The sequence below is a fragment of the Hypanus sabinus genome, chromosome 8, assembly GCF_030144855.1.
Source record: "Hypanus sabinus isolate sHypSab1 chromosome 8, sHypSab1.hap1, whole genome shotgun sequence".
Classification (NCBI taxonomy): Eukaryota; Metazoa; Chordata; class Chondrichthyes; order Myliobatiformes; family Dasyatidae; genus Hypanus; species Hypanus sabinus.
In genome coordinates this window covers 49616153-49639403 of record NC_082713.1, presented here as the reverse complement: position 1 = coordinate 49639403, position 23251 = coordinate 49616153, and the positions used below count along the sequence as shown (strand labels likewise).

Below are 23251 nucleotides of genomic sequence, written 5' to 3'. Positions count from 1 at the left end.
CCTGTAAGGACTGTTTGGGGCCTTGAATGGTAGTGTGGGAGGAGGTGTAGGGGCAGGTGAAGCACTTATTCAGCTTGCGAGGATAAGGCCAGGAGAGAGATCAGTGGGGAGGGACAAATGGACAAGAGAGTTGCATAGGGAGTGATCCCTGCGGAAAACGGAATGTGGGGAGGGAGCGGGGGAGAGAAAGATGTGCTTGGTGGTGGGATCCAACTGGAGGTGGTGGAAGTTTTGGAGAATTATGTGCTGGACACAGAGGCTGGTAGGGTGGTAGTTGAGGACATGAGGAACCCTATCCCTAGTAGTGTGGCAGGAGGATGGCGTAAGAGCAGATGTGTGTGAAATAGTAGAGGCGGTTGAGGGCAGCATTGATGGTGGAGGAAGGGAAGCCCCTTTCTTTAAAAAAAAGGTCATCTCCTTCATTCTAGAATGAAAGGCCTCATCCTGCGATCCTCTGGTGCTCCTCCCCCACTTTCTTCCATGCCCTTCTGTCTCTTTCATCAACCAACTTCCCAGCTCTCTGCTTCATCCCCCCCCCCTTCCAAGTTTCACCTACTGCCTGGCATTTCCCTCTCCCCTCCGCCCACCTTTCAGATCTACTCCTCAGCATTTTTTTCTTCAGTCCTGCCGAAGGATCTCGGCCTGAAACGTCGATTGTACTTTTTTCCATAGATGCTGCCTGGCCTGCTGAGTTCCTCCAGCATTTTGTGTGTGTTGCTTTAAATGTATGACTTCCCTCCCCTCCCCCCCAAGTAATCCAAGTCATAGTTACCCTGCTCTCCAACATTCCCTGAAGGTGACCCAGAGGAAATACACCAATTACGCCCTAGAGACTTACAAAATATTTCTTTACACAGCGCAAAGTAGGCCCTTCCAGTCACGCAGCCAGCAACCCACTAATTTAACCCGAGCCTAATCACATGACAATTTACAATCACCAGTTAACTAACTAACTGGAAGGTCTTTTAAGTAACTGATTAATCCCCAAGCTTTTTCTAATGCCACTGTACAGACATTTACTTTGTGTGCACTGAGGCAGTTCAAAAGTACGGCTTAATCAACTTTTTTTCTGAGTAATAGCTTGCAACTTTCAATACATCAAGTTTATAATTATGCAAGAATAGCCTAAGCACTAACTTAAGTGAATAGAGGAGAAAACAGGGCAGGAGGTGGAGATATGGTAGCAAAGCCAATTCCTTTATTTCTCAGGATACCCAAAAGCAGCAGGAGAAGGTTTGGAGATTTGCAGAAATGGCAGACTTTTCCAAGCATGAGTAACTGTCAAAAGCAGCCACACAACATCCTTCGAGCACACACAGGCCAACATTCTCAATGTGCATATATTCAGTGATCATTTCCAACACATCATGGTTTTATGTTATGGATTCACAAGCATTTGTCAAGAGAGGTTTATTTTTCATTCTGGGCTCCACTTCTGCTCCAATGAATGTGTTCAAGAGCAGCAACTTAACAAAAATGATTTTCTCCTCTAGGCATAGCTAATGATCCCACAACATGAGAGTTAGCACACAATTTCGCACCAAAAAAACAACAACGTTGGAAGAACACAGATACATTTAGCCAGAGACTCACTTCACCGAGGTGTAACACTGAGCGTCATAGGAAGTCATTGCTACCTGTGGCCATCAAACTTTACAACTCCTCCCTTGGAGTGTCATACACCCTGAGCCAATAGGCTGGTCCTGGACTTATTTCCACTTGGCATGATTAACTTATTATTATTTAATTATTTATGGTTTTATATTGCTATATTTCTTTACTATTCTTGGTTGGTGCGGCTGTAACGAAACCCAATTTCCCCTCAGGATCAATAAAGTATGTGTCTGTCTGTCTGTGGATCCAATAGGTGTAAATTTATGTTTCAGATTGAGATCCTGATGCAACTCTTTGAGTGTTTTCATTCCAGATTACAGCATCTGCAGATATTTGTCTTCACGCAAGGTAGCATAAATGAATACAGGATTGAAGGTGTTATATTTGAACAAAGTGAATAAAGTAGATGATTTTGCAGAAGAGTTATAATGTTGTGAACATCACTGTGCTGTGTCTGAAAAAAAAGGTCATAGTTGGGAGCTTAACATCCAACAATACACATAATATTGACAGGACAGGACAGGACAGAAGGTATTGGGTAGATATTAATAAAAAAATGAAATCAAATCCTCAGGAAGAGATGACATAGGATTGGAAGACGTTGAATACATGAGGCTAGAGTTATGAAATTACAAAGGTAAAAAGACTCTGATATAAGTTATATACAGGCCTCCAGACAGAAGCCAGCATGTAGGACACAAATTACAACAGAAAATAGAAAAGACATGTAAAAAGGGCAATGTTACATTAGTCATTGAGGATATCAAAATGAAGGTGGATTAGGAAAATCAGGTTTCTTGCTGGATCCTAAGAGAGAAAATTTGTAGAATGCCTATGAGATGGCTTTTTAGCGCTGCTTGTGGTTGAGCACACAAGAGGTATGGCAATTCTAGATTGGGTGTTGTATAATGAACCAGATTTGATTAGGGAGCTTAAGGTAAAGAGACCCTTGGAAGACAGTGATCATAATACAATAGAATTCACCCTGCAGTTTGAGTGGGAGAAGAAATAGTCAGGTATATCAGCATTACAGTGGAGTAAAAGGAATTAGAAAGGCATGAGAGAAGAGCTGGCCAAAGCTGATTGGAAGGGAACACTAGTAGGGATGACATCAGAACAGCAATGGATGGAGTTTCTGGGGGCAATTTGGAAGGCTCTGGATAGGTACATCCTGAAAATGAAGAAGCATTCTGAAAAGAGGGCAAGGCAACCGTGGGTGACTAGGGAAGTCAAAGATAGCATAAAAGCAAGAGAGGCCATATAATATAGTAAAAATTAGTGGGAAGTTGGATTAGGAAGCTTTTAAAAACCAACAGAAGGCAATTAAAAAAGAGAAAAGATGAAGTATGAAGGTAAGTTAGCCAATAATATAAAAGAGGATATCAAAAGTTTTTAACAGGCATATAAGGAGTAAAAGAAAGGTGAGAATGGATATCAGACTGCTAGAAAACAATGCTGGAGAGGTAGCAATAGGGAACAAGAAATGAAAAATGAATTTAATAAGTATCTTGTGTCAGTCTTCACTGTTAAAGACTCGTGCAATATGCCAGAAATTTGAGTTTGTTATGGGGCAGAAGTGAGTGTAGTTGTTAAGAGAAGGTGCTTGGGTGCCAAAGATCTAAAGTTTGATAAATCTCTGGATCAGGCGGACTACACCGCAATGTTTTAAAAGTGTAACTTGTGGAGGCATTAGTAATGACCTTTCAAGAATCACTAGATTCTAGAATGGTTCCTGAGGACTAGAAAATTGCAAATGTCCATCCACTCTTTAAGAACAGGAAGAGGCAAAAGAAACAAAATTATAGGCCAGTTAGCCTGACTTCAGTGGTTGGGAAGATGTTGGGAGTCGATTGTTAAGGATGAGGTTTTGGGGTATTTGGAGGCATATAAAATAGGCCAAAGTCAGCATGGTTTCCTTAAGGGGAAATCATGTCTGAAAAATTCATTGGAATTATTTGAGGAAATTACAAGCAGGATAGACAAAAGAGAATCAGTGAATATCGTTTACTTGGATTTTCAAAAGAGCTTTGACAAGGTGCCACACATGAGGTTACTTAACAAGATAAGAGTCCATGGTATTACATGAAAGATACTTGCATGGATAAAAGATTGGCTTATTGGCAGGTGGCAAAGTGCGATAAAAAAGGGGGTCATTTTTGGTTGGCTGCCGGTGACTAGAGGTGTTCTACAGGTGTCTGTGTTGAGACTACCTTTTTCATACTAGGAAGGAGTCTGCAGAAGGACTTAGATAGATTAGGAAAATGGGCAAAGTGGCAGGTGGAATACAGTGTTGGGAAGTGCCATGGTCATGCACTTTGGTAGAAGGAATAAAGGCATAGACTATTTTCTGAACAGGGAGAAAATTCAGAAATCAGACTCCCCAGCAAAGGGACTAGGGAGTCCTTGTGCAGGATTCCCCACAGGTTAACTTGCAGGTTGAGTTGGTGGTAAATACGGCAAATGCAATGTTAGCATTCATTGAGATGACTATAGAATATAACAGCAAGGATGTAATTCTGAGGTTTTATAACGCAATGGTCAAACTGCACTTGGAGAATTGTGAGCAGTTCTGGGCCCCTTATCTAAGATGTGCTGGCATTGAAGGTAGTCCAGAGGAGATTCATGAGAATGATTCCAGCAATGAAAGGGTTAGCATATGAGGAGCACTTGAAGACTCTTAGCCTGTCACTGGAGTTTAGAAAAATTGAGGGAGATCTTATTGAAACCTATCAAATATTGTAAGGCCTAGATAGAGTGGGTGTGGAGAGGATGCTTCCTATAGGATGAGCCTCACCAGTGGTCACAGCCTCATAACAGAGGTCCATTTTGATATCTGCATTAATGAGCAGGTATACAAGTATACCTAATAAAGTGGCCACTGATAGTGTATCAGCGATAATAAACATGATTTTGATTCTCTGTATGTAGACTGGGCAAGAAACTGCAAAAGAGCAGAATGCAATTTTCCAATCCTCTATAACTACTATAGTGGTGCTAATGGAGAGGATAAATACTAAAAATTTATTCAAAATGAAATGAAAAGGCAAAAGCTAGTATAGGTCAGTTAGTTTAACCGCAGTGATATAGAAACTTCAAGAAACAAAAATAATAACCACCTTGAATTATTTAATAAAGAAAGACAGTGTGGATTTCTTAAAGGGAGACCATATACAAGTAAAGTGATTGAACCTTCTAACCCATTATTAAGTGGGTTAATAGATTCTGTACGAATGGATTTTCAGAAGCCACCTGATAAGATCCACATGAAAGGCAATTTTTCAAAACCAAAGCCAATGAGTTTAGTGATAGCAATAATTGATTGTCAGACTCAGATTGTCTTTACAGGTCAGTAATTACGATCCAGAATGTATTTTCTTAAAGTGTGGGTGATACATTTGCAACTGTGGCTTTCAAGAGCAAAAATAAATTTGCATGACTGGAAAAAGGCAATGAAATGGATCTAACAAAAGTACACCAAAGTATATATAAATGTTCCGGGACTGATGTCCTCTTTTCTGAAACTACTAAAAATTCTTCACTCATAATATGCTAAGTAAAACAAAACCAGACTGGACTATAGGTACTGACAAATCAAATGAATTAATTTCTAGTAATGAAAATGATTTCATAACTGTTTAAAATCTTGCAATTGTGAATACAATCATCTTGTGCACACATTTATTGAAACATCAGTAGTTCTGTTGTTTAATACCTTTTTGTGGTTCCCTATCCAGTGGAGGAATATCATCTGCCAAAGAAAAGTCCAGAGGTGCTCCTGCAATCTCCACCATATCTTCATCACTTGTGTTGCTCTGGTAGCTATTAAAACTCCCCCTTCGGTAAAACTTATCACTGGCCATGTCTGTTTGTCAAAACCTACAAGACAAAGATTTTGAAAACAATTAAGGACACTGTAGCAAAAAAAAATTAAAACTGCTTTGCGAATACTTCTGCTGTACTGTCTTAATTTTAATGCCGTGTAACACTGCCCATGATAATTTCTGAGGAAGACAAAATTCATTAACAATGTATTCACATAGCAACTTAAACCTAGAAGATCAAATCTGCAGTAGCACTTTTCCTCAGGGCTAGGCATATGAAAAATTGATGCTTTTCCAGAGCAATATAGGATTAGAACCATTTCCTTATTGGGCTGTGCTCTTTTCATTGATATGACTGTACTCTTCATATCTGCTGAGTCGCTCTCACACAACTGATGTATTTTTCTTGCCAGAGATGCATCAAATATATCATTTATCATGCAGTATTCTTCCTGATACTGGGATTGTCAAGACAAACAGATTTTAGTAAATAACTCCAGAATGCAACACAACTTCTTGAAACACCTGCCAACCCACCCTCCTTTGGGCTTCCCCAGTGTTTTAAGTCAGCTTGCACACCCACACAACAAATTCTGAAACTCCCCCCACCTAGGCTACCCAACAAATCTACTGCATGCTTTCTAGGATGCATAACAAATTCTAAAGTCCAAGTTCTTTCTTCAAAATTGAAAACTGAATTAATACCAAACTATGGAATAAAAACTGAGGTTGAAGGAATGTACCAAACGTTGTTGCTGAAATAATTTAAATTATACAATATTATTAACTAGCAAATATTTCAGTAATTTATAAGAATAAAGATAACCCTGTGAATTCAAAGATGTGAAAAATTTGCACTACTGAGCCTTCAAGATTAAAGTAAAAGTTCAAAGTATATTTTATTATCAAAGTACAGATAGGTCACCATATACCATATCACTATGAATGAGATTCAGTTTCTTGAGGGCATACTCAATAAATCTATAGAAAAATTACCATAACAGAATCAATGAAAGACCACACCACTAGGGCCTTCAGAAGGCAGAAGGTAACAAACTGTGCAAAAAGCAAAAGAAATAATAAATAAAAATAAATAAATAAGCAGTAAATATAGATAGTTGGAGATGAAGAGTCCTTTAAAGTGAGTCCATTGGTTGCGGAAAGGTTTAAATGATGGGCTGAGTGAGTTGAGTGAAGTTATCCTCTTTGTTTCAAGAGTCTGATGATTGAGAGATAGTAATTGTTCCTGAAAAAGGTGACAAGTCCTGAGGCTCCTGTACCTTTCTGATGGCAGCAGGGAGAAGACAGCATGACCTGGGTGGTGGGGATCCCTGATGATGGATGCTGCTTTCCTGCAACAGCATTTCATGTAGATGTGCTCAATGGTTAGGAGGGCATTACCCATGGTTTAATGGGCTGAATCTGCTACTTTTTATAGGACTTACAGTTCAAGGGCATTGGTGTTTCCATACCAGTGGACACTGCAATTTTTCACCATTCTTCGTTACAAAACTGCTCATACTCTGTCAGATTGCATGGGGATCATGAATGAACAGACCTTTTCAAGTCTAGCCACAAGTTCTCAATTAGATTGAGGTCTGGACTCCAACTTGGCCACTCCAGGGCATTAATTTTGTTGTTTTTAAGCTATTCGTGTGTAGATTTGGCTTTATGCTTGGGGTCATTGTCTTGCTGGAAAACAAATCTTCTGCCAAGTTGCAGTTCTCTTGCACATTGCATCAGGTTTTCCTCCAGGATTTCCCTGTATTTTACTGCATTCATTTTACCCTCTACCTTCACAAGCCTTCCAGGGCCTGATGCTTCACTGCATCATGATGCAGCCACCACCATGTATCATGGTAGGGATGGTGTGTTTTTGATGATGCGCTGAGTTTGGTTTATTGCAAACATAGCATTTAGTCTGATGGGCAAAAAGCTTTTGGTTTCATCAGACCATATAATCTTCTTCCACCTGACTTCAGAGTCTCCCACATGCCTTCTGGCAAACCTTAGCCGAGATTTCATGTGAGTTTTTTTACCTCCAACTGTGGTTTTCTCTTTGCCACTCCGCCATAAAGCTGTGACTGGTGAAGCACCCGGATGACAGTTGTATGCGCAGTCTCTCCCATCTCAGCAACTGAAGCTTGTAACACCTGCAGAGTTGGCATAGGTCTCTTGGCAGCCTCCCTCTATCATCCTCTTCTTGCACGGTAACTCAGTTTTTGAGGATGGCTCTAGGCAGATTTACAGCTGTGCCATATTTTTTCCTTCTTAATGATTGATTTAACTGTAATCCAAGGGATAGTCATTGACTTGGAAATTTCTTGTATCCATTTCCTGACCTTTTTCAATAATATTTTTGTAGAGGTGCTTGGAGTGTTCTTTTGTCATCATGGTGTAGTTTCTCCCAGGATACTGACTCACCAGGGTGTGGAAGGAGGAGCACCAGAGGGAGGCGATGGGCAGGCAAAGAGATAACATGAGAGAGGAACAAGGGGATGGAAAATGGTGAAGGGATGGGTGGTGAAATTTGAGAAATTGATGTTTATGCCTTCAAGTTGGAGGCTACCCAAATGGAATATAAGGTGTTGTTCCTCCAATCTAAGTGTGGGCCTTATCCTGACAGTGGAGGTGGCCATAGATGGACATATCAGAATAGGAATGTGAAGTGGAATTAAAATAGGTGGCCACTGGGAGATCCCACCTGTTCTGGAGCATAGATGCTCGGTGAAGTGATCTCCCAATCTACATCGGATATCACCAATATACAAGAGGCCACACTGGGAGCATCAAATGCATTATATGACCCCAACAGACTCACAGATGAAGTATCGCCTCATCTGGAAGGACTGTTTGGGGTCCTGAATGGTAGTGACGGAGAAGGTGTAGGGGTAGGTAAAGCACCTATTCCACTTGCAAGGATAAGGTCAGGAGGGAGATCAGTTGGGAGGGATGAATGGATAAGGGAATTGTGTAGGCAACGATCCCTGCAGAAAGCAGAAAGTGGGGGGGTGGGGGGAGGGAAAGATGTGTTTGGTGGTGGGATCCAGTTGGAGGTGGTGGAAGCTTCAGAGAATTATGTGCTGGATGCGAAGGCTGGTAGGGTGGTAGGTGAGGATGAGAGGAACCCTATCCCTGGTATCTTGGCAGGAGAATGGGTAAGAGTAGACATGCGTGAAATGGAAGAGATGCGGTTGAGGGCAGTGTTGATGATCAAGGGAGGGAAGACCCTTTCTTTGAAAAAGGAGGATATCTCCTTCGTTCTGGAATGAAAAGTCTCATTCTGAGATCCTCTGGTGCTCCTCTCCTCCTCTTTCTTCCATAGCCTTCTGTCTCTGTCACTAATCAATTTCCCAGCTCTTTGCTTCATTCCTCCCCCTCCAAGTTTCACCTATGATCTAATGTTTCTCTCTCCCCTCCCCCACCTTTCAAATCTACTCCTCAGTTTTTTTCCCTCCAGTCCTGCTGAAATGTTTCAGCCTAAAACTTTGACTGTACTTTTCCTTCCATAGAAAAAGCCTGGCCTGCTGAGTTCCTCCAGCATTTTGTGTGTGTCGAGTAGAACTCTGAAATACTCTACCTCTCAGCTATGAAGGCTCTGCTATTAGATTAATTCAAGACTGACAGATACCTAGATACAATTATTGATGTGGAGATAGTGCTGGAAAATAGCACTGAGTCAGAAGGTCAGCTATGATCTTAATGAATGCAGAGCAGTGCAGAAGAGCCATAATTTACCCTGTTCCTATTCCTAATGCTCTTATGTGAAGTTTTTAATTCACTCTGCTCTTTCCTCATTTTCCTATTACTCAACCATTAAATTTTGTGTTTAGGGATACAAGAAAGGGAGCAATTTGTGCAAGCTTACTTTGCTAAAAGATTATGGCTGATCTGAAGTTGGTCTTTCCTGCCTGATCTCCATATCCCTCAGTGCTGCTGTGGACTGAAACTTCTAACACAGAATGCATTAAATGACTCAGCATTCACAAAAAGATTTTTTTTTTGTTAACTTTGAGGTCACACTTTATTCTAACACTGTGCCCCTGGCATGTAATAACACAAGAAACAGAAGGAGCAGGCAACTGGACTCCTTGTACTCTCTCCATCATTCATAAAGGCTGATCTACCTCATCACCATGTCACCAGAATGCAAAAATTTATCAACCTGTCTTATTCTGCAACTTAAATATATCAATATATGTCCTGGTTCAACTTTCTTCAAAATACAACACTCCGCACTCATGCCAGTTAAATTCTATTTGCCATTCCTTGGCCACATTCTCTGTTGATCTAGATCTTATAGTCTTACATAACCTTGTTCACTTTTAGTGTCATCAACAAACTTACTAACAAATGATATTTTCATTCATACTGTTAATAAAGTTGATAAACAATAGTGGACTCAGCATATCCAGGTATGGAAACCAAACCAATACACAATATCTCAGAGTCACAAAAGACTGTAGATGCTGGAATCTGAAGCAATATCTGCTGAAATAGCTCAGTGGGTTATTCAACATCTGTTTTATTGGGGTGTGTGTGGAAAAACAGTAAATGTCAATGTTTTGTGTCATAACTCTGCATTAGGACTTTGATTCCATGTGTAGTGTCCCTAGAGCTCCGGGTTATTGTAATGACACATCATTATTACACTTAAATCATTTTGCAATAAAGGCCAACACAAGTTTACCTTTCTGATTGTTTGCTGTAAGGATTTGTTAATTTTCAGTCATTCATGTGTACAGAGATCCAGATCTGAATAAATTTAAGCATTTTTCAATCACCACCATTTAAACATATGCTGCTTTTTCATTTTTGTAAACAAAGTGGATAATCTCACATCTTTGTTTCACATTCCTCCGCTAGGAAAAACATCTTATTGTGTCTCGCCTGTTCTGTCCCTCAGTCTTGAACGCCTCAGTAAGATCACTTTTTATTCTGCAACACTCAATTTATTCCATCCTTTGTCAAAAGACAATTTTACCAAGGAAAATGATTTATTGAATCTTTGCTGCACTGCTTCATATATTCTTCCTTAATTAAGGAGACCAATACCATATTTACAAAGCTCTGCACCAACACTCTCCTACTTTTCGAGTGTCTTTTCAGATTCAAGAAAATGGACTATTTTACCAATTGCTCTCTCAGTAAAGATCAGCTCCAATCAGTTTTACTCTCTTTTATCAGCATTTATTGGCTACAACCTCATTTGTCTTTGAACTGAGTTACCAGGCCATTTCAGAGTGCATCTGAAACAACCATATTAATGGTCCTGGAGTCGGATAAAGACTAGACCTGGTAAGGATGGCATATTTATGCTTCCCCGAATTATGTTAATAAACAAGATAAACCTTTTTATTAAACAATAATCTGATCACGGTTTAAATTCTAAAAAGGTGCCACAACAAGCTTTGATCTCTGGCTTCTGGATTGTTACTTCAATAATTGCTGTGCCACTACCTAAAGCAGTCAGCAAGCAATTTGATTGGCAAGATGGTTCTTGTTTCAAGAATAAAGGGAAGAAGACAAGCCAAGGGTCATACTGGGAGACGCCCAGCACCAAGTAATGTGAGCAAATAATCAATTATTTGCAATAGAAGTAATTGTAGTGACCTTAGTGGACTTACCCTTGAACATCAACGTAATTAAATTCTTGGTGTTACTGAAGTACACTGGATCTAAATGAACACTCTGCCTCCTTACACAACTAGACGGAAGGATTGCTAAATTAGTTGTGCAACTACTTGGAAAGGAAATACAAATTACAATAGGTGGGTTCAAGGTTTCATTAGACAAGGTAAGAAAAATAAAGTAACATGAGAAATATTGGTTTAAGAGAGTAAGAGAGAAAAATCTTACAGCAAACTTTATAGTTTTAAGAATATTCTAATATTAAACCTACAAAGCTTGTAACATTAATTTTCAACATAAAGGAGATAACAGGTTAGAATTCATAGTATTCAGATATGAAATTTGTAAGTCAACTATCTTTAGCATTTATGAAAGGAACAATGATCAGAAAACCTGTTTCAATGAGGTGAGCTAAGCGATAAATATAGACTGAAATGCAAAAATGTCACCTTAATCAATACAGTTCAGCTGTGAGGCAGACAGTAAGATGCACTTATTTCAAAGCTGATAGGAGTGGCATAGTTTAGAGATACTGCTGTTTAATGCAAATGTAGATTTCATTTGAAGCTGCTGTTCCATTGTTTTATAAGATCAGAAGACTATATGATATAGGAGCAGAATTAGGCCATTTGGACCAGTGAGTCTGCTCCACCATTTCATCATGACTGATCCAAGTTTTCTCTCAGCCCCAGTCTTCTGCCTTCTCCCCATATTTGATAATGCCCTGACCAATCAAGAATCTATCAACCTCTTGCCTTAAAATGTACACAAGACTTGGCCTTCACAGCAGCCTGTGGCAAACAATTCCACAGATTCACCACTCCCTAGCTGAAGAAATTCCTCCTCATCTGCGTTCTAAAAGGGCACCTTCTATTCTGAGGCCGTGTCCTCCAGTCTTAGACTCTACCACCATAGGAAACATCCTCTCCATATCAAAGCCTTTCACCATTCAATAGGTTTCAATGAAGTCAATCCTCATTCTTCTGAATTCTGGTGAACACAGACCCAGAACCATCAAACACTCCTCATAGGGCAAACCATTCAAACCTGGAAATATTTTCGTGAACTTTCTTTGAATCTTCTCCATTTTCCGCATATCCTTTCTAAGATAAGGGCACAAAACTGCTCACAGTACTCTAAGGGAGGCCTCACCACCACTTTATAAAGTCTCAACATTACATCCTTGCTTTTATATTCTAGTGCCCTTGAAATGAATGCTAACATCGAATTTGCCTTCCTCACCACAGACTAAACCTGCAAATTAATCTTTAGGGAATCCTGCACACAGACTCCCAAGTTCCTTTCCACCCAAGTTTTTTTGTATTTTCTCTCCACTTAGAAAATAGTCAACCCTTTCACTTCTACAAAAGTGCAAGACCATACACTTTCCAACACTATATTCCATCTACCATTTCTTTGCCCATTCTCCCAATCTGTCAAAGTCCTTCTGTAGCCTACTTCCTCAAAACTACCTGCCCCTCCACCTATCTTCATATCATATGCAAACTTTGCAAAAAGCCATCAATTCCATCATCCAAATTATTGACGTATAACGTAAAACGAAGCGGTCCCAACCGAGACAACATGGAACACTACTAGTCACCGAGTCAGTCAGTAAAGGCTCCCTTATTCCTACCTTTTGCCTCCTGCCAATCATTTACTGTTTTATCCATGCTAGTATCTTTTCTGTGATACCACAGACTCATAGCTTGTTAAGCAGCCACATGTGTAGTACCTTGTCAAAGGCCTTCTGAAATCTAAGTGCACAACATCAATTGATTCTCCTTTGTCTACCCTGCTTGCTAATTCTTCAAAGAATTCAAACAAATTTGTCAGGCAGGATTTTCCCTTGAGGAATCCATGCCTATTTTATCATGTGTCTCTAAGTACCTTGAGATCTGATCTCTAATATTCGACTCCAACATCTTCTCAACCACTGAGGTCAGAAGAACTGGCCTATATAGCTTCCTTTCTTTTGTCTCTCTCCCTTCTTGAAGAGTGGAGTGACGATTGCAATTTTCCACTCTTCTAGAACCATTCCAGAATCTAGTGATTCTTCCAAAATGATTACTAATGCCTCCACAATCTCTTCAGCCACCTCTTTCAGAACCTTGGGGTGTACACCACCTGGTCCAGGTGACTTTCCACTCACAGACTTTTCAATTTCCCAAGAACTTTCACTCTAGTAATGGCAACTTCATTTTTGTTGGCAACATCTGCATTCATTCATTGCACATTTAGGGAAAAAACTATGGAGTAGAGAAATTGAGCAAGAGTGGTTTAGGGAAAAGTTCTAGAGCACAATGACCAAGGCAAATGAATTATCCATTATTGAGGAAGAGGAAATCCATATGAAATCACAGCTGGATGATCATAGTGTAGCAGAGCTAGAAGAATCTGATGAGGGCAAAGAATTTAACTTGTTTGAAGTTGAATCAAAACAATCTAAAAGCTTCAGGAAGATAACCTTCACAAAAGATGCTACTCCAAAACAGCCATCATGTTAGCTTCAAAATCACTACAATAAGAGATGTTGTATTAAGTTATGAAGACCAGGAAAATCCTGGGCTCAATCCCAAGTTCATGATAAATATGCAACAGCAAAACACGCAGAACAACAGAAAAACATATGTCAAGATCCTGTTTATTGATCACAGTCAGCATGCAACACCATCAACCATCAGTACTAAGCAAGAAGCTTCAAAACCTGAGCTCCGTACCTCCCTTTGCAACTGGATTCTCGACTGCCTGATCAGTATGCTACAGTCAGTACAAATCAGTAATAATATCACCTTCTCATTGAGGATTAACACAGGCACACCTCAGGAAACCCATTTAGCCACTGCTCTACTCTTACGCTCACAAAAGTAGGCACAGTTGAAATGCCATCTATAAATTCACCAACGACACAACTTGGGTTATCAGAGTCTCAGATAGTGATCAGGAAGCATACAGGAGCAACGCAGATCAGCTGGTTGAGTGATGTTGCAAGAACAACCTCACACACAATGTTAGCAAAACCAAGGAGTTAATTGTGAACTTCAGGAAGGAGAAGTCGGGAGAACACATATCAGTCCGCATTGAAGAATCAGTGGTGGAAAGAGTGAGCAACTTCAAATTCCTCGGCGTCAACATCTCAGAAAGTCTATCTGGGCCCAAAATGTTGATGTAATCACGAAGAAAGCAAGTCAGCAGCTCTACCTCATTTGCAATTTGAGGGCATTTGGTATGCCATCATACTTGCAAATTTCTACAGGTGTACAGTGGAGAACATGCTGACTGCTTGCATCAGTGTATGGTATGGAGGCTCCAATGTGCAGGATTGAAAGAGGCTGTGGAGGGTTGTAGACTCAGCCATTCAGTCATGGGCACAAACCTCCCCACCATTAAGGGCACCTTCAAGAGGTGGTGCTTGTAAAAGGCCCTTCATCATCCAGGACATGCCCTCTTCTCATTACTATCATTGGGATGAAGTATAGGAGGCTGAAGATCCACACTCAACAATTCAGAAACAGTTTCTTCCCCTCTGCCAATGAATTCCTGAATGGTCTGTTAACCCATGAACACTACGTTGTTATTCTTCTGTTGCACTGTTTAGTTTTGTAACTTTTATAATTGTTATGGCCTCACTCAACTGCTGTTGCAAAACAAATTTCACAACACGTCAGAGATCATCAACCTGATTTTGAATTTGATTCCATGATGTTTACAGAAAAGATGGCAACGGAGCATAATTAGCTCAAATATCCTCAAACTGCTGGAATGTTTGAAAGCATATCAATTAATAGAATCCGCTTATGTGATACCCTCTCATTATAGCAGTAGCTGTAATTCAATGCAATACACATACTTAAAGAATGACATTACTGGTCATGATCCTGAAGCATCCTGCTTCAGCACTCCAGAAAAAGAAAGAAAAAAGTTATCAATAATACTTTTAATTCAATTTAAAAGTGGAAAACAGCAACTCTACACATCACAAATATTCAGGACATCTAATGATAGCAGCAAACTCCTCAACTGCTACATTCTCATGTACAGTGGATTCTGATTAATTGGTCCATTGGTAAATCAGAGCAGCCACTTAGGGCAACTCAAAGAACAAAAACTAATTGAGAAAATAACCAGGATTCCCTTTGTTTATTTGGGATACTATGCCACTTAATTGGGACAAGGGACTGTTGCCAAGCAGTTTCTAATTACATCAGTCCTGGGAACTTGTGAGGCTGTTTACTACACCATGCTTAGAACAAAGAGTTTTTTAATAGCATCATTTGTGTGCGTTTGTGTTCAAAAAGCAGTGATTTTTTGTCACTGATAGTTGATGAGAAATAAGCAGTAAGGCAAGTTAGAACTGTTCTGCTCGCTGCAGTTTCAAGCATTCAGGCTTGGAGATGCCAGGGACAGCTAGGAGTGAAAATGAAACAATTTCACTACTTCAACAAGTTAGAAACTATAAAGAACTTGAAGGTATCAACAATCATCTTAAATATTACAAAGAAAATGAAGATTTGGAGGATGCAGTCATCAAAAGCATTGTATGAAAGCAATCTACTATCTGCATCGAGGTGTCTGCACTAATTTTGTTCACTTACAGTCAATCAAAAGAACACAGCAGGCTGTCTGTCATTCTAATGATGATAGTGAAAACTGTGTAGGAGAGTTTTTAAAATGTGGAAAAACTGTTGCTCTGGGACAGTTTCACTTCTTTGATTCGGTAATTCTGGGTTCAGTGGTATGAGTAGTCACCAGAAACAGGAATCTTCCTCGGTTGCGGTGGATAACCATGACAACTTCTGTGCCTTATCATGGCATTCTCTTTCCACAAAATATTGCAGAACCGAATTCTTAGGCGTTGGATCTCACTGTTGACCTCATCCACTCAGTCCACCAGAACTGACTTCACATGCTAGCGCAGGCATGTCCCTATTTCACTGGGGTATGAAGCCCGCTGGCTACCCTCTCATAGTTCAGCTTGACTGCCAAAATGTTATTTGCTTTCATAGAAACATAGAAAATAGGTGCAGGAGTAGGCCCTTCGGCCCTTCGAGCCTGCACCGCCAATCAATATGATCATGGCTGATCATCCAACTCAGAACCCTGTACCTGCTTTCTCTCCATACCCCTGATCCCTTTAGCCACAAGGGCCATATCTAACTTCCTCTTAAATATAGCCCATGAACTGGCCTCAACTGTTTCCTGTGGCAGAGAATTCCAAAGATTCACCACTCTTTGTGTGAAGAAGTTTTTCCTCATCTCGGTCCTAAAAGGCTTCCCCTTTATCCTTAAACTGTGACCCCTTGTTCTGGACTTCCCCAACATCGGAAACAATCTTCCTGCATCTAGCCTGTCCAATCCCTTTAGAATTTTATATGTTTCAATGAGATTCCCCCCATCAATCTTCTAAATTCCATGAGTATAAATAAGCCTAGTCGATCCAGTCTTTCTTCATATGAGAGTCCTGCCATTCCAGGAATCAATCTGGTGAACCTTCTCTGTACTCCCTCTATGGCAAGAATGTCTTTCCTCAGATTAGGGGACCAAAACTGCACACAATATTCTAGGTGCCGTCTCACCAAAGCCTTGTACAACTGCAGTAGAACCTCCCTGCTCCTGTAATCAAATCCTTTTGCTATGAATGACAACATACCATTTGCCTTTTTCACTGCCTGCTGTACCTGCATGCCCACCTTCAATGACTGGTGTACAATGACACCCAGGTCTCACTGCATCTCCCCTTTTCCTAATCGGCCACTGTTCAGATAATAATCAGTTTTCCTGTTCTTGCCACCAAAATGGATAACCTCACATTTATCCACATTAAATTGCATCTGCCATGAATTTGCCCACTCACCTAACCTATCCAAGTCACCCTGCATCCTCTTAGCATACCACCGCCCAGCTTCGTGTCATCCGCAAACTTGGAGATGCTGCATTTAAGTCCCCTGTCTAAATCATTAATATATATTGTAAACAACTGGGCTCCCAGTACTGAGCCTTGCGGTACCCCACTACTCACTGCCTGCCATTCTGAAAAGGTCCCGTTTACTCCCACTCTTTGCTTCCTGTCTGCCAACCAATTCTCTATCCGCATCAATACCATACCCCCAATACCATGTGCTTTAAGTTTGCACACTAATCTCCTGTGTGGGACCTTGTCAAAAGCCTTTTGAAAATCTAAATATGCCACATCCACTGGCTCTCCCCTATCCACTCTACTAGTTACATCTTCAAAAAATTCTGGGGGGGTGGAGTTTCAAGATGGCGGCGTAAGCATCTGTCTTTTAGGCGCTCTTTATTTTTTTAACTATAATCACCCTTTAATTAGACCTTTTCGAACTTAATCATATGAGTTGCTACCTTTGATTGACCCTTTTTTCCTAAAATAATAGTTGATCTAATCTTGTCAAACCTAAAATGGCTACAAGTAAGAAATCGGCTAAGGATCCTGTATCCATCGACGCAATTGTTGGTCTTTTGGACACTAAACTGGATGTTAAATTTGCGGCTATGGAAAGTAAATTGGACAATAAACTGGATGCTAAATTTGCGGCTCTGGAAGGCAGACTAGAAGGTAAATTGGACAGTAAACTGTTAAGTTTTGAAAGGAGGATTACTTCGAAAATATCCGATCTTGAAGGAGTTGTTAAATCGCTTGAAACTAAGTTTCAGTCGCAGGCGTTAGAGGTTCAACAGCATGGAAATAAGATCACGACTCTTGAACAATCAATTTGTGAAAAAGCACGTACAATTGAAGTGTTAGAGAAGAAGATAGAGTCGACTGCTAAAACTTTAGATCAGTACAAGTTTAAAATTACTGATCTTGAAAATCGTTCTCGCAGACAGAATTTGCGCATCATCGGAATTCCCGAAAAAGTTGAGTCCGGTGATTTAACTGAATTTTTCTCTAAATTACTGTGGGAAATTTTCGGTGGTGAAGGTTTGAAAAATGAACCTGTTATTGACCGCGCTCATAGAGTTGCGAGGCTTTCGTCTGTGTCTGATAAACCACGAGCGGTGATTGTTCGCCTTCATTATCCTCGTGAGAAAGAGCTTCTAATTCGATTAGCTCGTAAAAAAGGTATGATCTCCTACAGAAATTATTCATTTCGAATAGTTGAAGACTATTCGTATGAAGTTATGAAAGCCAGGATCGCTTTTAAACCAGTGATGGCAGAGATTCATTCGTTTGGTTTTAAACAAGCTTTAATGTATCCAGCGAAACTTAGAATGGTGCTGCCCGACAACAGTCTACACTTTTTTATCACTCCTGAAGAAGCGAAGAAATTTGTTGAAGAATATCGATCCTCTAGTGCAACTTGAACTATGAGTTACATTGAAGATTTTTTTTTGGAGAGAGGATGTTATTTCATTTTAAGTTTTAACCCTGGAAGTTGGGTTATAACTTCTTATTTTGAACTATGGGTCTGGGTCTTTTTTTTTTACTACTATTATTATTGCTTATAGATGCTGTTTTAATTTTTATAATATCCTTTTTTTATATACGTTTGTATTTTGTAATAATGAATTATTTTTTTTCAAAATGTCGTTTCTTCTTCCCATAAGTCTTTACTTTTTATAAGCGTTTATTTGCTTGCCTGTATTTAGAAATGGAACAAAGGTTTTGAATTCTTTTTCTTTAGTTTTTTTTTAAATATGTTGTAGTGTCTATTAAATCTTTTTTTTTATAAAAATATTCTATTTTGATAACTTTTTTACTATATTTTCTTATTAGATTGCTGAATTTATATTCATATTTTGTAATATGGCTTTCTCAAAATGTCGTTTCTTCTTCCCATAAGTCTTGGCTTGTGAAACGTCATCTTTGTATCTGAATATGGAATTTCTTTTTTAAAGGTGTATCACATTTTTAAACTTTAATGTGCATTTTTTTTTTATTAATGATCTTTCTGGTTTTACTATTTTAGTTTTTTTTTTGATTTGTCTGATATGGGTGTGTATGTGTATGTGTATATATATATATATATATATATATATATATATATATATATATATATATATATATATATATATATATATATTTTTTTTTTTTTGCAACTCTATATTTTAATTGGGGTGTTATATAGTTTTTTCTTAAAAAATTTTCTTATGGAGCTGCCATCTTGAAATGGGGGTAATATTAGTATTAGTTTATGCGCCTGCCGCTTGGCTTTTTTTCAAAGGGTGGGGGGAGGGGGGAGGGATCTTTTTTCATGCTTTTGCTTTTTATTTTTTTGCTTTTAGTTTATGGGCTGACTTTAAATTGTTAATATTGTTGAGGTGTCAGGATCTCCGGTTGCTCCTGAATCAATTTTCCTTCTTCCTAAATTGTGGGTTATGTGTCTTTTTAACCTTTTATGATACACACAATTAATATTGGTATGATGGATAAATCTATTAACTTTATCTCGTGGAATACTAATGGTTTAAATCATCCGATTAAACGTAAAAAAATATTTAAAGTATTCCATAGATTGAACGCTAATATTATTTTTGCACAGGAGACCCACATTAGGAGGGAGGATAATCAACGTTTTTTTAGGTTCTGGAAAGGTCAACAATTTCACTCAAATTGTACCGCTAAAATTAGGGGTGTGTCTATTTTTATAGACGCCTCAATTTCGTTTACACATTATGAAATTATTTCTGATCCACAGGGTAGATTTTTGTTGATAACTGGTTCACTTTTTAATCGGAAAGTTGTTTTAGTTAATATTTATGCTCCAAACTTTGATTGTCCTGAATTTTTTAAACGTTTATTTACTTCTCTTCCTAATTTGAATGAATATATGTTGATTATGGGTGGAGACTTTAATTGTTGTTTGAATCCTTCGATGGATAGATCTAAACCTATTCGAACTCTTCCGAATAGATCAGCTTTACTTATTAATTCTTTTATGGTTGATTCTGGAATTACTGAAATATGGTGGTTTTTGAATCCTAAAGGTAAAGAATTTTCATTTTTTTCACATGTATATCATAGTTATTCTAGAATTGATTACTTTCTTATTGATCATCGTTTATTAACAGATGTTATTGATTGTAAATACGATTCTATTGCTATTTCGGATCATGCGCCTTTGAAGTTATCTATCAAGATTTCGGATTCTTCTATCAATACTAGATCTTGGAGACTTAATGCTACTTTACTTCAAGATCCAGAATTTATTACCTTCATAAAACAACAAATTGACTTATTTTTTTCAACAAACTATAATGAAGAGATTGATAAAGGAATACTTTGGGACTCTTTCAAGGCTTTTATTCGTGGACAAATTATTTCATATTCCGCTGGTAAAAGAAAACAAAGATATTCAGATATAGCTTTATTGGTGGATAAAATTAAAGAAATTGATAAGATTTATTCCGTTACTCCTACCAAAGAACTTTATAAGAAGAGAGTTGAGCTTCAAATGGAACATAGTTTATTATTATCTTCTTCAATTGAGAATCAATTAATTAAGACTAGGGCTCAATTTTATATTCATAGTGATCGAACTGGTAAATTGTTAGCTAATCAATTAAAAGCTATTTCGACTAAGCGACAAATTATTAAAATTCGTAAACAAGACGGTAATTTAACTACTGATTATAAAGAAATTAATAACACTTTTCAAGATTTTTATAAATCTTTATATCAATCAGAATTTGACGGTGACCGGTTTACGATGGATAATTTTTTTAATAATTTGAATATTTCTAAACTGATAGATGAAGATTGTAGCTTGCTTGATGCTCCTATTTCTATGGATGAAATAAGAGAGGCTATCTCATCAATGAATTCAGGGAAAGCTCCTGGTCCTGATGGTTTTATTGTAGAATTTTTAAAAACTTTTTCTTTATTGCTTTCTCCTTGGCTATGTGAAATCTTTAATGATGCGTTTGTTAAGAAGAGATTACCTCAATCGTTTTATGAAGCTACTATCTCTTTAATTCTTAAAAAAGATAAAGATCCTACCTTATGTGCATCTTATCGCCCTATATCATTATTAAATGTAGACTCTAAGATTCTTACAAAAATTTTAGCCATTAGATTAGAAAAGGTATTACCACAGATTATTTCAGAAGATCAAACTGGTTTTATTAGGAATCGATATTCCTTTTTTAATATTAGAAAATTGATTAACATAATTTATACTTCATCACCTACAACCCCAGAATGTGTTATCTCATTAGATGCTGAAAAAGCCTTTGATAGAGTTGAATGGACATATTTATTTAATGCATTGAGAAACTTTAATTTTAGTCCTAATTTTATATCATGGATTAAATTAATATATTATAAACCTGTTGCTTCTGTTCTTACAAATAATTATAGATCCTCTTTTTTTCAATTATCTCGTGGTACGAGACAAGGTTGTCCTTTAAGTCCTTTATTATTTAATATTGCATTAGAACCTTTAGCTATTGCTATTCGTGAGTCTCCTAATATTTTTGGTATTACCCGTAATGAGAAGTTATACAAATTATCGCTTTATGCTGATGATTTGTTGTTATATATTTCTAATCCTAGTAGGTCTATTCCTGCTATTTTATCCTTGTTGGCTCAATTTGGTAGTTTTTCTGGTTATAAGTTAAACTTAGATAAGAGTGAGTTATTCCCTTTAAACGCGCAAACTTTATTGAGTGATAGGATGCCATTTAAAGTTGTTACTGATAACTTTATCTATTTAGGTATAAAAATCACCAAGAAATATAAAGATTTATTTGGACTGAATTTTTTACCTATGCTTCATCAAATTCAGCAACTTACTACTAGATGGTCTCCCTTATTTTTATCATTAGTTGGTCGGATTAATGCTATTAAAATGATGATTTTACCGAAATTTTTATATTTATTCCAAGCTTTACCAATTTTTATTCCTAAATCTTTTTTTGATAATATTGATTCAAAGATTTCCTCATTTGTTTGGCAAAATAAAAATCCTAGGTTAAGCAAAAGGCAATTACAAAAGTCTAAAAAAGATGGTGGTCTAGCTTTACCTAACTTTAGATTTTATTATTGGGCGAATAATATTCGTAACCTAATGTACTGGAAACTAGATTTGGATTCACCTGTGTGCCCACAGTGGGTAAATTTGGAATGTAGTGAGGTTAAGGGATATTCTATATTTTCCGTTCTTGGTTCTTTTCTTCCTATTGATTTAGCCAAATTCAATAAACAGATATCTAACCCTGTTGTTAAACATACACTACGAATTTGGTTTCAATTTCGCAAATTCTTTAATCTGAAAAACTTTGCTCTGGACAGCCCTATTTTATGTAATTTTTTTTTCAAACCTTCATTGACAGATCAAGCTTTTAGTATATGGAAAAGGAAAGGTATAAAATGTTTTCGTGATCTTTTTTTTGAAGGTACTTTGATGTCTTTTGATCAACTATCCAACAAATTTGAATTACCTAAATCTAATTTTTTTAGATACTTACAAATTAGAAATTTCTTACATAAAATTCTTCCATCTTTTCCTAATTCAACTCCATCGGATTTTTCAGATTTGATTTTTACTTTTAATCCTTGTCAGAAGGGATTAGTAGCTTTTATTTATAACATGATTATGAAGATACAGCCAGAAATATCGGATAGAATTAGACAAGAATGGGAAAAAGAACTTCGATGTAATATATCAACAGATAAATGGGAAAAAATTTTACAAATGGTTAATTCCTCCTCTATTTGTGCTAAACATGCTTTAATACAATTTAAAATTGTACATAGAGCTTATATGTCTAAAGATAAACTTGCCCGATTTTATTCGCATATTAATCCTCAATGTGACAGATGTCACTTAGAAGTGGCTTCATTGACTCACATGTTTTGGACATGTCCCACTTTACATAACTATTGGAAGGACATTTTTGATGTCATTTCCTCAGTATGGAATATCGATTTACAACCCCATTTTATTACTGCAATTTTCGGTATACCAAATGAAGATGGCAATCAGCTTTCCCCTTCAATCAGACGAATGATTGCTTTTGTAACATTAATTGCCAGAAGGTCTATATTACAAAACTGGAAAGAAGTAAATCCTCCTACTACATTTCAGTGGTTCTCCCAAACTATTTCTTATCTGAGTTTGGAAAAAATCAGAAGCACTATCTTTGATTCTTCAATTAAATTTGAAGAAACCTGGGGACCATTTATTCGACACTTTCATATGAATTAATTTGGCTTATTTCAGATC

At 37.8% G+C, this 23251-nt stretch overlaps 2 protein-coding genes across 5 annotated transcripts in view; one reads left to right on the top strand and one right to left on the bottom strand.

Annotated features, from left to right (window-relative positions):
- Positions 1-23251, bottom strand: part of clcn5b (chloride channel, voltage-sensitive 5b) — a 110664-nt gene that overhangs the window by 52007 nt on the left and 35406 nt on the right. For 3 of the 4 annotated variants that reach the window (XM_059977142.1, XM_059977144.1, XM_059977143.1), the window contains exon 2: positions 5327-5490. In XM_059977142.1, the coding sequence (XP_059833125.1) occupies positions 5327-5474 (148 nt within the window). In that variant the 5' untranslated portion in view covers positions 5475-5490. Of the gene's footprint in view, positions 1-838; positions 892-5326; positions 5491-23251 lie in introns of those variants that run through there. The other variant, XM_059977147.1, reaches the window with a different exon arrangement.
- The window catches only part of LOC132398123 (uncharacterized), a 39404-nt gene continuing 27250 nt past the window's right edge, over positions 11098-23251 (top strand). Inside the window, exon 1 of the transcript XR_009513555.1 lies at positions 11098-11232. The gene's annotated coding sequence lies outside the window, so the exon portion shown is untranslated. The remainder of the gene's footprint in view (positions 11233-23251) is intronic.